Raw genomic sequence first — 13,633 nt, 5'->3', positions numbered from 1 at the left:
CCCAACTTTGTCAACAGTATAGACTCTAGACTCTAGATCTGCAACACTAATGACATGTTCTAGCTTAATGTATTAAAGAAAATTGTATTAAAATATAATTATATAAATATGCATTTATGAAATGAATAGTGCTTTCGGAAAATAATTTCCAAAATAGATAAATCCAATCCAAAACTTTTAGAACAACTAATAAGACATTTATTTGACTGATCGTCACATAGCCTAATTCACGTTTCAGTGGATATTTCATGTTTTATGGGGGTGGCATTACTAGGCTTCTGCTGTTGGTGTTAGTTAAATACTGGGAAAGCTTCTGGGTTGCGCTTTATTTTAAGGTGTCCTTGTTACAGTGTAATTATACATTTAAGTACTGAGTAATATTAATGAACTACATATTTGCTATATGGTTAGGATTAGGGTTTGTTTTAGGGTTACGTGCATGTAATTGTGCATATTTTATTGTTATTATAATAGTAAGTACATGTAACGTGTAACAAGGACACCTTAAAATAAAGTGTTACCAGCTTCTGTTATTTCAGAATTTCTCAATTTTTCAGATGTTCTTCTGATGATTTATTGAATCCTTTTGTGTATAATCTAATAAATTATTACGTCAGAGCCACCTAACGGTTAATGACCGACACATTTTAAATAAATAAATAAATGACCAAATATGTTTGGGAGGGATTCTTGCCCCACCTACAGGTGAAATGGTAAGTTACATCTGTCACCTAGCAACAGCAGCAAGCTAAACAGAAACCCAAACACAGCTTTCAGCGTTGCTGGTATTTTTATGTTTTGTAGAAGTTGCTTATTATTATGTTTTGTAGAAATCATTTATTAAGATATAAATTATTTATCTTGTTGAACGGTGTTCTGTACTCGTTTTTAAATACTGTTCTTTTATTTAGGCCCGTGAAGTATTTGATCTCTAGATGGGGAAAAAAGTAAAAAAAGAGGCAGAGCCATTCTCGAAAGATGTGGTGAGAACATTTTTCTCCACTCGTGTGATTTTGCCGGGCTCTCCTGAAATATTTCGCGGCCTTTTAATAACTTTAATGAAAAACGTTTAATTAACAACACGTCTTATTCTTTCAGTTCGACCCTTTACCTATCGAGAGCAAAACAGCAGCGACGGCGGTTCTTATGCTCAGCTCTCCTGAAGAAGAGGTGCTGGCAAAAGCTTGTGAGGCCATCCACAAATTCGCAGAAAAAGGTGAGTGTCATCTAATATTATAGTCATCATCTTAAGGTCACTGAGAATTTTGCAGAGGTAAGTGCTCACTATAGTCCCATGTGTGGCTCTCCTTGATCGATCCCTGTGTGTTTTGCTGTTGTGTTGATATTTTTAGGTGATGAGAATAAGACTTCTTTGATGTGCTTGGGAGCGATTGAACCTCTTTCTCGTCTCATATCTCACGAGGACAAGACTGTGCGCAGGAATGCTGTCATGGCTCTGGGCGTCATGGCTTCTAACAGTAAGTAGGGTATAAAAATAGGCACTGCTAGTAAATCAAAGGATGTTCGGCAACATAGTTTTCATTTTAGCTGTCATATTTAAACAGATGACGTTAAAAAGTGTTTGAAGAAGCTGGATGTAATACCTGCAGTCATCAGCAAGCTATCACCTGAGGGTAATGGCACATTTTATCATTTCATTTTCAATTTTAGTACACACCCACACATATATAGATAGAGAGAGAGAGAGAGATCTTTTGTAACAATAAGTCTTTACTGTCCCTTTTTATTAATTTGACATATCCTTGCAGAATAACAGTATTCATTTCTTTTTAAAAAAGAACAAAAAAATACAGACTACAAACGTTTGAACTTTAGTGTATATTGTTACAAAAAATTATATTTTGAATAAATCCTGTTATTTTTTTTTAAATATTTTTATTCATCAAAGAATCCCGAAAAAAATATCAAAGGTTCCAAAAAAAAAGAAAAGAACAATTAAGCAGCACAGCTGTTCTCAGCATTGATAAAAGAAAAAAAATCTATAAGGATCATGTGACACTAAAGACTGAGAAAATTCAGCTTTGCCACCAAGGGAATAAAATATATTTTAAAGTACATTAAACAGAAAACCTTTTTTTAAATTGTAATAATATTTTACAATATTTCTGCTTTCACTGTATTTTTGATCAAATAAAGGCAGCCTTGATGAGCATTAAAAAACATTAAAAAGCTTACACACACACACACATATATTATTATTTAAATATATATTTTTTTTATTTCTTTTTTATTTCTTTTGCACAAACCTTACCTGCCACTTTCTTTTCCTCAGAGAATGTTGTGGTCCACGAGTTTGCCACTTTGTGTTTGACATCATTGTCAGTGGACTTTTGCTACAAGGTCCAGATTTTTGAGCACAAGGGGTTTGAACCTCTTATTCAGCTCTTGTCCAGCCCGGATCCTGATGTGAAGAAAAATTCAGTGGAGTGCATCTTTAATCTTGTACAAGTAAGACAACAGATGTCCGAGTCAGACAGAAGGTCTGTTGTGAATTAGACTAAAAGTCATCGGTCAGGGTGGTATTTTACAGCACTAACAAAACACAATTGTTAGACGAAAATTGAATTTGAAATGATTAGTATTTTGAACGATGCCATAGATATTCGATCGGCTTTAAAAGCATAACTCTTTGAATAGCAGAAGGATGCAGTTAAAATCAATTATTTGTGCTCTTTTCTTCTTTGTGCACACTCAGGATTTTCAGAATCGAGCGGTCGTGCAGCAACTAAATGGACTCCCCCCGCTTCTGGAACTGCTACGCTCAGAGTTCCCAGTTATTCAGCAACTTGCACTGCGCACCATAGAGAACATCACCACTGACAGTGAAACCCGCGTGGCCTTTAGGAATGTACAGGGCTTTGACAGAATCCTGGAGATCCTCGGGACCAAAGTAGACTAATTAATCTCATCTGAATTATTCATGAGCACTTTTTGAAACTGCTCCTTAGTCACCTTTTTTAAATTGTAATAATATTTTACAATATTTCTGCTTTCACTGTATTTTTGATCAAATAAAGGCAGCCTTGATGAGCATTAAAAAACATTAAAAAGCTTACACACACACACACACACATATATTATTATTTAAATATATATATTTTTTATTTTTATGTTTACATATATAATTATTAATATTTTTTTTATTTCTTTTTTATTTCTTTTGCACAAACCTTACCTGCCACTTTCTTTTCCTCAGAGAATGTTGTGGTCCACGAGTTTGCCACTTTGTGTTTGACATCATTGTCAGTGGACTTTTGCTACAAGGTCCAGATTTTTGAGCACAAGGGGTTTGAACCTCTTATTCAGCTCTTGTCCAGCCCGGATCCTGATGTGAAGAAAAATTCAGTGGAGTGCATCTTTAATCTTGTACAAGTAAGACAACAGATGTCCGAGTCAGACAGAAGGTCTGTTGTGAATTAGACTAAAAGTCATCGGTCAGGGTGGTATTTTACAGCACTAACAAAACACAATTGTTAGACGAAAATTGAATTTGAAATGATTAGTATTTTGAACGATGCCATAGATATTCGATCGGCTTTAAAAGCATAACTCTTTGAATAGCAGAAGGATGCAGTTAAAATCAATTATTTGTGCTCTTTTCTTCTTTGTGCACACTCAGGATTTTCAGAATCGAGCGGTCGTGCAGCAACTAAATGGACTCCCCCCGCTTCTGGAACTGCTACGCTCAGAGTTCCCAGTTATTCAGCAACTTGCACTGCGCACCATAGAGAACATCACCACTGACAGTGAAACCCGCGTGGCCTTTAGGAATGTACAGGGCTTTGACAGAATCCTGGAGATCCTCGGGACCAAAGTAGACTAATTAATCTCATCTGAATTATTCATGAGCACTTTTTGAAACTGCTCCTTAGTCACCTTTATTATGAGCAATCAAACTTTCTATATAAAAGTTGAGAACAATTCAATGAAAATCAAGCAACACATGATTGAGCAGTAATGGCAGCTGTGTCTCCTCCCTACAGGAGTTTAGTGACCTGCATGAGGGGGCTCTCAAGGTTATCTCGAACTGTCTGGAAGACAGCGAGTCCATGCAGCTTATTCAGACGATGGGCGGTCTGGAACAGCTACTGCAGTTTGTTGGCACATCCACACTGCCTGAGGCACAGGCTAATGCAGTTAAAGCCATAGCCAGAATGGCACAGAGCGGTATGGAAAAAAAGCCTCAGTTCTTTTTTGACAAATGAGTTTGTACTCTATACACGCAATTCAATGAAAATCAAGCAGCACATGATTGAGCAGTAATGGCAGCTGTGTCTCCTCCCTACAGGAGTTTAGTGACCTGCATGAGGGGGCTCTCAAGGTTATCTCGAACTGTCTGGAAGACAGCGAGTCCATGCAGCTTATTCAGACGATGGGCGGTCTGGAACAGCTACTGCAGTTTGTTGGCACATCCACACTGCCTGAGGCACAGGCTAATGCAGTTAAAGCCATAGCCAGAATGGCACAGAGCGGTATGGAAAAAAAGCCTCAGTTCTTTTTTGACAAATGAGTTTGTACTCTATACACTATAAGACAAAATGTACAGAAACAGCTTGTCACTCAAAGGTACATCTTTGTACTTCATGTACAATGTTTTTTTTTTGGACTTTAAAGGCGTAGAAAAATCTTAAGTTCTGTCATTATTTACTCACCCTCATGTTAATTGAAAACTTTGATTGTGGAACATAGAAGAAGGTATTATGTGTGTTTTACTAGTGAGACAAGTGTGGAACGACATGTGGGTGAGTAAATGTTGACAGAATTTTCATTTTTGGCCAAATTGCATATTTATACTTTAGTGAGAGCGCATTAGTACTTTAAGGGTGGCCGTTAGTAGCATAAATATGCATATTAATACCTTAGGAGGACATATTAGCACACATTAGTACATGTTTGTACTGTAAAGTTGCATGTTAGTTCTTAAGAAGACATATTACTAACATACATATTAGCACCTCAAGAGGATATATTATTAATATTTTAAGGGTGCATTACCATGCATATTTGTACTTTAAGGTAGCATATTAGTGCCTTAAGAGGACATATTACTACTTCAAGTGTACATATTTGTATTTAACAGGTACATATAAGTACTTTAAGGCAGCATATTACGGTAGTAGGAAAAGAGGACAAATTACTACTTTAAAGGGGGCATATTTGTACTTTAAGGTTGCTTATTAGTTTCTTTAGAGGACATATTAATACGTTAATGGTGTATATTTGTATTACAGGTACATATTTAATTTAATTTAAATTTAATTTATGCATTTAGCAGACGCTTTTTAATACTTTAATGGTGCATATTAGTACTGTTTAGACATTTTAGAACTTCAAGTGTGCATATTAGTGCGTTAAGGTTGAATATTTGTATTTGGTACATATTAATACTTTAAGCGTGTATTAGTACCTTAATAGGACATATTAGTACTTCAAGGTTGTATTTACAGGGAAATTTTAGTACCTTAATAGGACATATTACTACTTGAAGGGTACATGCTGTATTTGTATTTACAGGTACATATTAGTACTTTATGGGTGCATATCAGAACCTTAGGAGGACAAATTAGTGTTTAGAGGGTACATAGGTGTAGCTTTGATGTGTACGTCCCCAGTGACATGCAAAAGGAACCATTTTTGCACATTTTGTCTAATAGTGTATACTGGTAGAAACTGATATAAAGCAATAGACAGAACAGGATTTTCTTTTACAATACAATTGTATAACAATCCAAAATGTATATTGTGTTTTTTCTCTCCATGAAGGTGAGAACAGAAAAATTCTTCATGAACGGAATGTAGAAAAGACCCTCACTGACCTTCTCATGCAGGAGAATGAGAGTGTACGCACTGCTGTATGCCAGGCTGTGGCAACAGTGAGCAAAAACCTTTCCAGCAGAGATACGTTCAGAAGTCTGGGTAATCTCACTGACATCAAGCATCCGGGCTTGATTTTATTTCCCTTTTTAATTCAATCTGACTTTAGTTTTGTCAAAATGATCACTCTTGTCTTTTTGTGTCATTGAAGCGCTGATGTGTCTGTGCATTTCAGATGCGATTAAGCCTATCGTGCAGCTGCTGAACAGTGAAGGAAGTGAGTTGAGAATGGCTGCAGCAGAGGCCCTCTCCGGCTTGACCAACGACAACAATCTCAATGCTTAGTGAGTCATAATTTCAAAATGCAACAAGATTATATAGTCAGTACAGTATTGCACAGCTCCATAGTAATGCACCTTTCTTTATCAATTTTTCAGTGCTATACATGATGCAGAGGGTGACAAGCTCTTGGTGCAACAGCTGCGAGACAGCTGCATGGGAGCAGCTGTGTATGCGGCATCAGTCTTGACAAACATGGCATCGCAGGAGGAGCTGCGCAGAAGCATTCTGGCCCATGAAGCTATGCCAGCATTGGTGGAGCTGCTACACTCCACTGACAATAACATACTCATCAGTGCAACGCAGGCTGTGGCTTCACTGGCCTGTGATGCAGAGGCCAGGATGGAGGTAACAGTGCACTGCACAAAAGAGGCAATTTCACAGGTCTATACAATCGCCACAGCTTATCAGCAAACTTAGTGTAGGAAAAACTAACTTTTTTTCTGTGTCAGTGGGTGTGAAGGACGTAAATGGATATTTTTGTACTTTACATTATGTGCAGTTTCTGGTAATTGTTTGTTTTTACATGCAGTTGAGAAATGTTGGAGGCCTGTCACCTTTAGTTCAACTGCTCAAATCTATCAATGCTGAAATTCGGAGAAATGCTTCCTGGGCAATTAGTGTGTGTGCAAACGATGAAATAACAGCCCTAGAATTGTGTAATGCCGGGTAAGCATGTTTTATGCTTTAATACACAAAATTTCCCACACTAAAATTCACATTTCTAAGTCTATATATGAACATAATATATAAGGCAAGTTTCCATTCCTCAGACTGATGCTATGAGCCTTAGATTTAGGGAAAATAAATAAATAAATAGAAATTAATAAAAAAACAAACAAAAAAAACATCTAAGCTTGAGATGTTTGCAGCATTTGTAGAATTAACTGTTAAAGTAAAAACCAATAGATGGCAGTAAATCCCAAGTTTCAGATTTCTAGATGAGAATGAAGGACTAGATTTTACATTTGTGATTATTTTCTATGACAATTATACACGTTTTCCTCCAAACTTTTCATATAATTTTTATATAAATCACATTATTAGTAGCCATTTCCATTATATTCTAATCACAGTATTTTTGTATTTAATATTTTATATATATTTTTTTTTAATATAAATCAGCGTCAAACCAACAAACACTTATGTATGTCTATGTATTTAATAATATGTATTTTTTCACTACATTATATCAGAATCAGGCGATTAACTATTATAATTTTTTATAAAAATAATGACACAAAGCAATACTACTACTACTAATGAAATCCTAATGGTGCAATAATAGTTTTTTTTATGTATTTCTTTTGATTTGGGGGTGAAATAAGACCAGGACATGTTCCTGAGAGATTCTAGTTTTGAGAGATTCACTCTTTCAGATGTTTTGGCTGGTTAAGGGTCTCTTTATTGATTGTTCAGTCATTTAGATTTGTTGTCATCAATCTTACAGAGCTCTGGAGATACTCCAGGAAATCAACCTGTCACCAAACCGTAACAACAAATTTAGTGAGCTGGCACTACAGAAGCTTCTGGACAGTAATCTGTCATTGAAGTATAGTCTGACAGGACACCTGTCAGCCAGCGATATAACTACAGATGGCTTCTACGACCCTGGACAGGTCCAAATGTGAATGTTTTTCAAGAGCCAAAATAAATCCTCACTCGCAGAGGTTGCATGCATCAGTCAATCTCTCTTTTCTCTTGCTTTCTCTTCTTCCTTCTGCAGATAAGAATGGGTCATCAGGTTCCTACCTTGGACGAAATATCAAAACAAGTTGTCAACAAACATCGAGCCACTATAGCAGTGAATGGGAAACCCCTGGATCAGTATGTTAAGGCCAAGGGTCATTCTTTGGCAATCCAAACCTGCTGTTTCATGAATCTTGCTCAAACATTGTATCAAACAGCTCCACAAATAATAATTTCCTCACTGATTTAGTGCATTCATAGTCATTTTAGGGGCACATTTAATCAAATGTATGCTAAATGCCTTTTTCACTAGTATTTAGATCTCTTTTCAAATCAGAGAGAAAACAAGCTCTTTGTGGAGAATAAAGACTTTCAGAGCCTGCCCTCTTCCACACCATTAGTTCTACAGCAGCACACTTGAATATTAAATACCTCTGTTGCACAACAGATAGATGTAGACAGATGAATTTCCCCAGGGGAAATTCTTTTGCACGCATTGGCTCGTGAATCTGGCCCAGAGATCCCACGGGAGAAATGGGAATTCTGCCATTGAGGCCCAAGCAACACAATTTATGCTCAGTTCAAGTTAATTACATCTGACGATTCTAAATTACAAACAGAACATTACTTGACCGCTTTAAATGTTTGTTTTTGTGTTTGTTCTGATGCACTAATCTTAGGGTTTGTGGATTCAGTTATACCATTGTCAAATGCCAAGTGAGCACAAAGGTCATTTGATCCACAGCTCTAGGAAATGTTGTGATGGTTTTGCATAGTGAATGTTAAAGGCATAGTCCACCCAAAAATGAAAATTTTATGAAAATGTACTCACCCTCAGGCTATCCAAGATGTAGATGAGATTTGTTTCATCACCGGAACAAATTTGGAGATATATAGCATTATATGACTTGCTCATAGTGGATCCTCTGCAGTGAATGGGTGCCGTCAGAATGAGAGTCCAAACATCTAATAAAACCATCACAATAATCCACAAGAATCCACCAGTTAGTGCCTTGTGAAAACTGTGTGTTTGTAAGGAACAAATCCATCCTTAAGGCTTTTTAACTTTAAACTATTGCTTCTGGCCATAATACCAATCCATAATCCATAATAATGCTTCCTCCAGTAAAAAGTCCATCCCATTTTGTCCTCTCACAGCAAAATCCACCAACATATTTGTTTAGAACTGTTTTGCACTGTTTTCGTTTGTAAATAGTGCTTGATCTGTGAATATTTCTTTCATGATTCAGATGCAACTTCAGTCTTAAAATATTTTAATGAAGAATTGGTTTATTACAAACATGCGGCTAAAGTGGATTACGTTAATTACTTGTGGATTATTGGGATTTGGACTGTGTTTGAACTCTTACGGCAAACATTCACTGCAGAGGAGCCATTGGTGAGCAAGTGATGTAATGCAAAATTACTCCAAATATTATCCGATGAATAAACACACTCATCTTGGATGGCCTGAGGGTGAGTACATTTTAAGCAAATTTTCATTATTGGATGAACTGTTCATTTAAGGTTAAAAAAATACTAATTCTTCTATCAGATTTATTATCAAGGAGCCAGATGATTGTAAGCAAGATAGTCCAACAGAAACTACTGCCTCATCTGTTTTGAGCAGCAAAAGGAGCAGCAAAACACCAAGGTGTGTGTGCGTGAGTTGTTTTTACTTTCGGTAAACCATCTTTCTCACTCATATCTCTCTTTCTAAAGTAAAATGAAGGGAAAGGGTAACAAAGAGGATGAGAAAAGGAAAGATGAGGATGAGTATAAGCCACAGCCAGAGATGGTGGTGGATGAAGCATGGAGCTTGCCGTATGATGCTGCATTTCATAATCTTGTCAAAGAGGCAGTCGAATCCATCTCGCCACTTCAGGATGTGGTCAAAATGTATACGGCTTTGGCCATGTGAGTTTTTTCTCATTGTCATCCCATATTCAACATCCACATGGCTGAAATATGACAAGTAATGTGATTTTTTCACAGGTTAGTGTGTGATGCAATGGGCGGCCAGGTTGAGCAAGAAAAGCTACATGACTTTCTGTGGGAACTGCATATAAGCGAGCTGAAATTCGAAGCCTGTTCCAACATCGTTCTCATTGGAAAAATAAAAAAGGGCACCTATTTTCATAGAGCATTGCTTTACAAAACACCAAGGTGTGTGTGTGTGAGTTGTTTTTACTTTCGGTAAACCATCTTTCTCACTCATATCTCTCTTTCTAAAGTAAAATGAAGGGAAAGGGTAACAAAGAGGATGAGAAAAGGAAGGATGAGGATGAGTATAAGCCACAGCCAGAGATGGTGGTGGATGAAGCATGGAGCTTGCCGTATGATGCTGCATTTCATAATCTTGTCAAAGAGGCAGTCGAATCCATCTCGCCACTTCAGGATGTGGTCAAAATGTATACGGCTTTGGCCATGTGAGTTTTTTCTCATTGTCATCCCATATTCAACATCCACATGGCTGAAATATGACAAGTAATGTGATTTTTTCACAGGTTAGTGTGTGATGCAATGGGCGGCCAGGTTGAGCAAGAAAAGCTACATGACTTTCTGTGGGAACTGCATATAAGCGAGCTGAAATTCGAAGCCTGTTCCAACATCGTTCTCATTGGAAAAATAAAAAAGGGCACCTATTTTCATAGAGCATTGCTTTACAAGGTAATTTATGCATCCTTATGTGCTCCAGAGATACTGTGCTATTGGCAGAACCCTCTCTCTTCTTGAATGTCTATAAAAATGGTCTGACAGTGACTTTGTGCAACCAAGGATGTAACCACATATTCAGCAATAAGAATCACATATTGAAAAGACAAAATAAACCACTAATGTGAATATTTGGTGAGAAGTGTGGTTATGGCTTCAGTTGCAACAGATATTTCTGCCCAATTGTGTGTAACAGATTAATTGCTATCCATTTTAGGTTCTTGCAGACCGAATTGGGCTGAGCTGCAGTCTCATAAGAGGAGAATACAACCGTGCCTGGAACGAAATCTTCATTACCAGTCCAAAGAAAACGTATGGTTACTCTCAGCCTGAATGTTATATCATAGATCTCATGCATCAACCTGGAAACCTCATGAAAAGCAACTCACCAGCAGCTCTAGCATATCACACCATTTAATAGCAATATTATGTTGGTATTATGTCCACACACACACACACACAGTTCAGATTTATTTAATTTTGGTGTCGGGGTCAGCTGGTTAATGCATCATTTTCTATTTTGTTTATTATAGCCTACTCTGTCAAAGTGAAATGAATTTAATTCTAATAAAGTATTATCAAAATTATGTGAATTCTGGTCAAATCTTAGTTACATTGCATTATCTCTGATTGTAATAACCGGTTGTAGAAGGCGGTACACGTTTCTCCCACATGAAGGTCAAAGTCTGCGATGAAATATGATAAGAGCGAAAACGTTCCGATAAGACAGAAAACAAGGAACCCAAAAATCACATTTTTATAAACTTCGACGCGCATGATGCGGTTATAGTCCATTGACAAGAGGTGCAAAGATTGATCAGTTTCAGTCAGTCGACCGTGACCCATGAAGTCCGAATTGTGACCGGTTTCCGCTGCTCGAGCTGTGAGGGGGGAATGCAGACCACTGAGCTCAATTCAGCTTCTTTTCAGTCTTTTGGGGTAGCTTATGTGAACTAATAGTGGAGAAAGTCAAGCCACTGGATGAAATCATATGTCGAGAAAAATGTCGCGTTTTCTAATTCGCTTCTCCTCTATCGTTACCAACGGAGCGACTGTCAAATCAATTTTACCTCAGAAGAGGATATTTGTAGGGATTCGGCTGGTGTCTACATCAATGGGTAGGGATTTTTATCCTCGATCTATGTTGTGTTTACAAATGAAGTACCTCAGGATATGCTTTCTATTGTAATTATTGTATTTTGTGCAATTCCATTTCGTTATCTAGTAACTCGATGCAAAGTGCAGTTAGTTATTCTAGTCATGTAGCTCAGAACATGCGTGTCCTGATTACTCAAACACGGAGTTGGCTTTTGAGAAAGGCCTGCAAAAGTTTCTGTGATGCATGTTCAAATAAATATAGGCCTAAGTAAAAAAAAAAAAAAAAAAAAAAAATATATATATATATATATATATATAATAATAATCTCAGCACTGACGCAGGAAATAAAAATAAAAAAGAAATGCACAATATATATAATTTTAGATATAATAGTATATTTTAACTAATTAGATAGTAGCCCATAACACTGATATATTCGATTTTTTGACTAATACCACAAAATATCTCAGAAATCTCATCAAATTCATGTTTGTGTTGATGTTGTTTTCTCAACAGAAAGGATTTCACTGCCTAGAGAACGATGTCATTAAAGACCTAACTTTGTTATTTTAGAAGACAAATATGATAGAATGTAACATTTCTACTAATTAAAACAATATTCTCAAGACATTTTTGTTTGAAACATTTTCATTAGAGAAAGGTTATAAGGAAAAAAAACTTGTATTTGTATTTGTAACAATTCTTTACAAATTGTGCGATTAGTATATTATCCATTATTAAGACGTATGTGTTGGAACAAAAAAATGTATTGCGTTTATGGCTGTTTATACAGGTTTGCAGTCACTGACACGTTATGACCAGTCCACAGATTGGCAGAGGAAGCTGACTCCAGAACAGTATGTTGTTACAAGAGAAAAAGGCACAGAGGTGGTAAGTTAACAAAGTAATAATAATGTTTAAAGTAGCTCATTTGGTAACTCAAATAATATAGCTCACACAATTTTCTGGATACTTTAATATATCTTTGAGAAAAAAATATATACAAGTACACACTTTTTATTTTATAGCCATTCAGTGGTATCTACTTGAATCACAATGAGGTGGGCATGTACCACTGTGTTTGCTGTGACTCCCCTCTTTTTAGGTAAGAAGTTTTTTAAACCTAAATCAAAATACAATTAAAATGGTGTCATTCTCTTCAAAGACATGTTGACACTTTTACATTTTTACAGTTATGAAGAGTAACAAAAGAACAAAATGATTACAATTAATATTAAATCTATTAAATATGAACTAAATAGTAAAAATATATTATAAATCATAAATTAAAACCTGCAATTATAAATACGATTTTTCCTTTGGCTCCGACAGCTCAGAAGCTAAATATGATCCAGGAACTGGTTGGCCGTCCTTCTATGAGGCTCACGGGATATGGGAAAAAGACGAGAGTCACGCCAACATTGTCCGTCGTCCTGACAACTCACTTGGTAGCACAGGAACAGAGGTTATCTGCAAGCATGTGAGTGCAGGACAATGATGTCAGCCGGTTTAATCATTGTGTTGGCTTTTTCGGAAACCCTACTTTGTGCTGTTTGCTAGCATACAATGTAAATAGTAAAATTTCCACTCTTCTTTTCAGGTTGCCAGATACTATTAACATGTCATTTTATTTTATAGTGTGATGCCCATCTTGGACACGTCTTTGATGATGGTCCAGATCCGACTGGCCAGCGATTCTGCATCAACAGCGTTGCTCTAAACTTTAAGCCCAGAGAGAAATAATGTAGAGACATCCAGCAAAAAACTCTGCATTTACAGTTATTCCATGCAAATAAAAAACAAACAAATAGCATTTGAATAACACATGTCCACTGTGCTATGCTTTCAGTTACAGTTTACAATGTTTATTATGGTGGATTTTTTTTTTTGGAGATTGTGTTTTAGGAAAAGTGCACTTTTAAAAATTCAGTTTTCAAAGGGGGGGGGGGGGGGGGG

The 13,633-nt window shown here is 36.6% G+C and overlaps 2 protein-coding genes across 2 annotated transcripts; both read left to right on the top strand.

Annotated features, from left to right (window-relative positions):
- Nucleotides 1-935: 935 nt before the first annotated feature.
- Nucleotides 936-11,103, top strand: armc3 (armadillo repeat containing 3). The gene is made up of 17 exons (XM_016285435.1): nt 936-983; nt 1,099-1,216; nt 1,353-1,478; nt 1,566-1,634; nt 2,294-2,469; nt 2,717-2,911; nt 4,005-4,188; nt 5,785-5,937; nt 6,071-6,179; nt 6,273-6,522; nt 6,707-6,843; nt 7,625-7,793; nt 7,901-8,001; nt 9,419-9,517; nt 9,586-9,780; nt 10,371-10,533; nt 10,796-11,103. The coding sequence occupies exons 1-17, from the start codon at nt 936-938 to the stop codon at nt 10,994-10,996; spliced, it is 2,493 nt and encodes an 830-aa protein (XP_016140921.1). The 3' UTR covers nt 10,997-11,103.
- A 167-nt stretch (nt 11,104-11,270) lies between these two features.
- On the top strand, nt 11,271-13,598 carry msrb2 (methionine sulfoxide reductase B2). Its single transcript, XM_016285436.1, has 5 exons — nt 11,271-11,696; nt 12,471-12,568; nt 12,706-12,782; nt 13,010-13,157; nt 13,316-13,598. Exons 1-5 carry the CDS (start codon nt 11,570-11,572, stop codon nt 13,418-13,420), a joined length of 555 nt encoding a protein of 184 aa, XP_016140922.1. The 5' UTR covers nt 11,271-11,569; the 3' UTR covers nt 13,421-13,598.
- Nucleotides 13,599-13,633: the final 35 nt, after the last annotated feature.

Source organism: Sinocyclocheilus grahami, unplaced genomic scaffold (genome assembly GCF_001515645.1).
Source record: "Sinocyclocheilus grahami isolate Dianchi unplaced genomic scaffold, SAMN03320097.WGS_v1.1 scaffold197.1, whole genome shotgun sequence".
Lineage (NCBI taxonomy): Eukaryota > Metazoa > Chordata > Actinopteri > Cypriniformes > Cyprinidae > Sinocyclocheilus > Sinocyclocheilus grahami.
The sequence above is the reverse complement of the archived record's forward strand: the minus strand, read 5'-3'. Positions and strand labels throughout refer to the sequence as shown.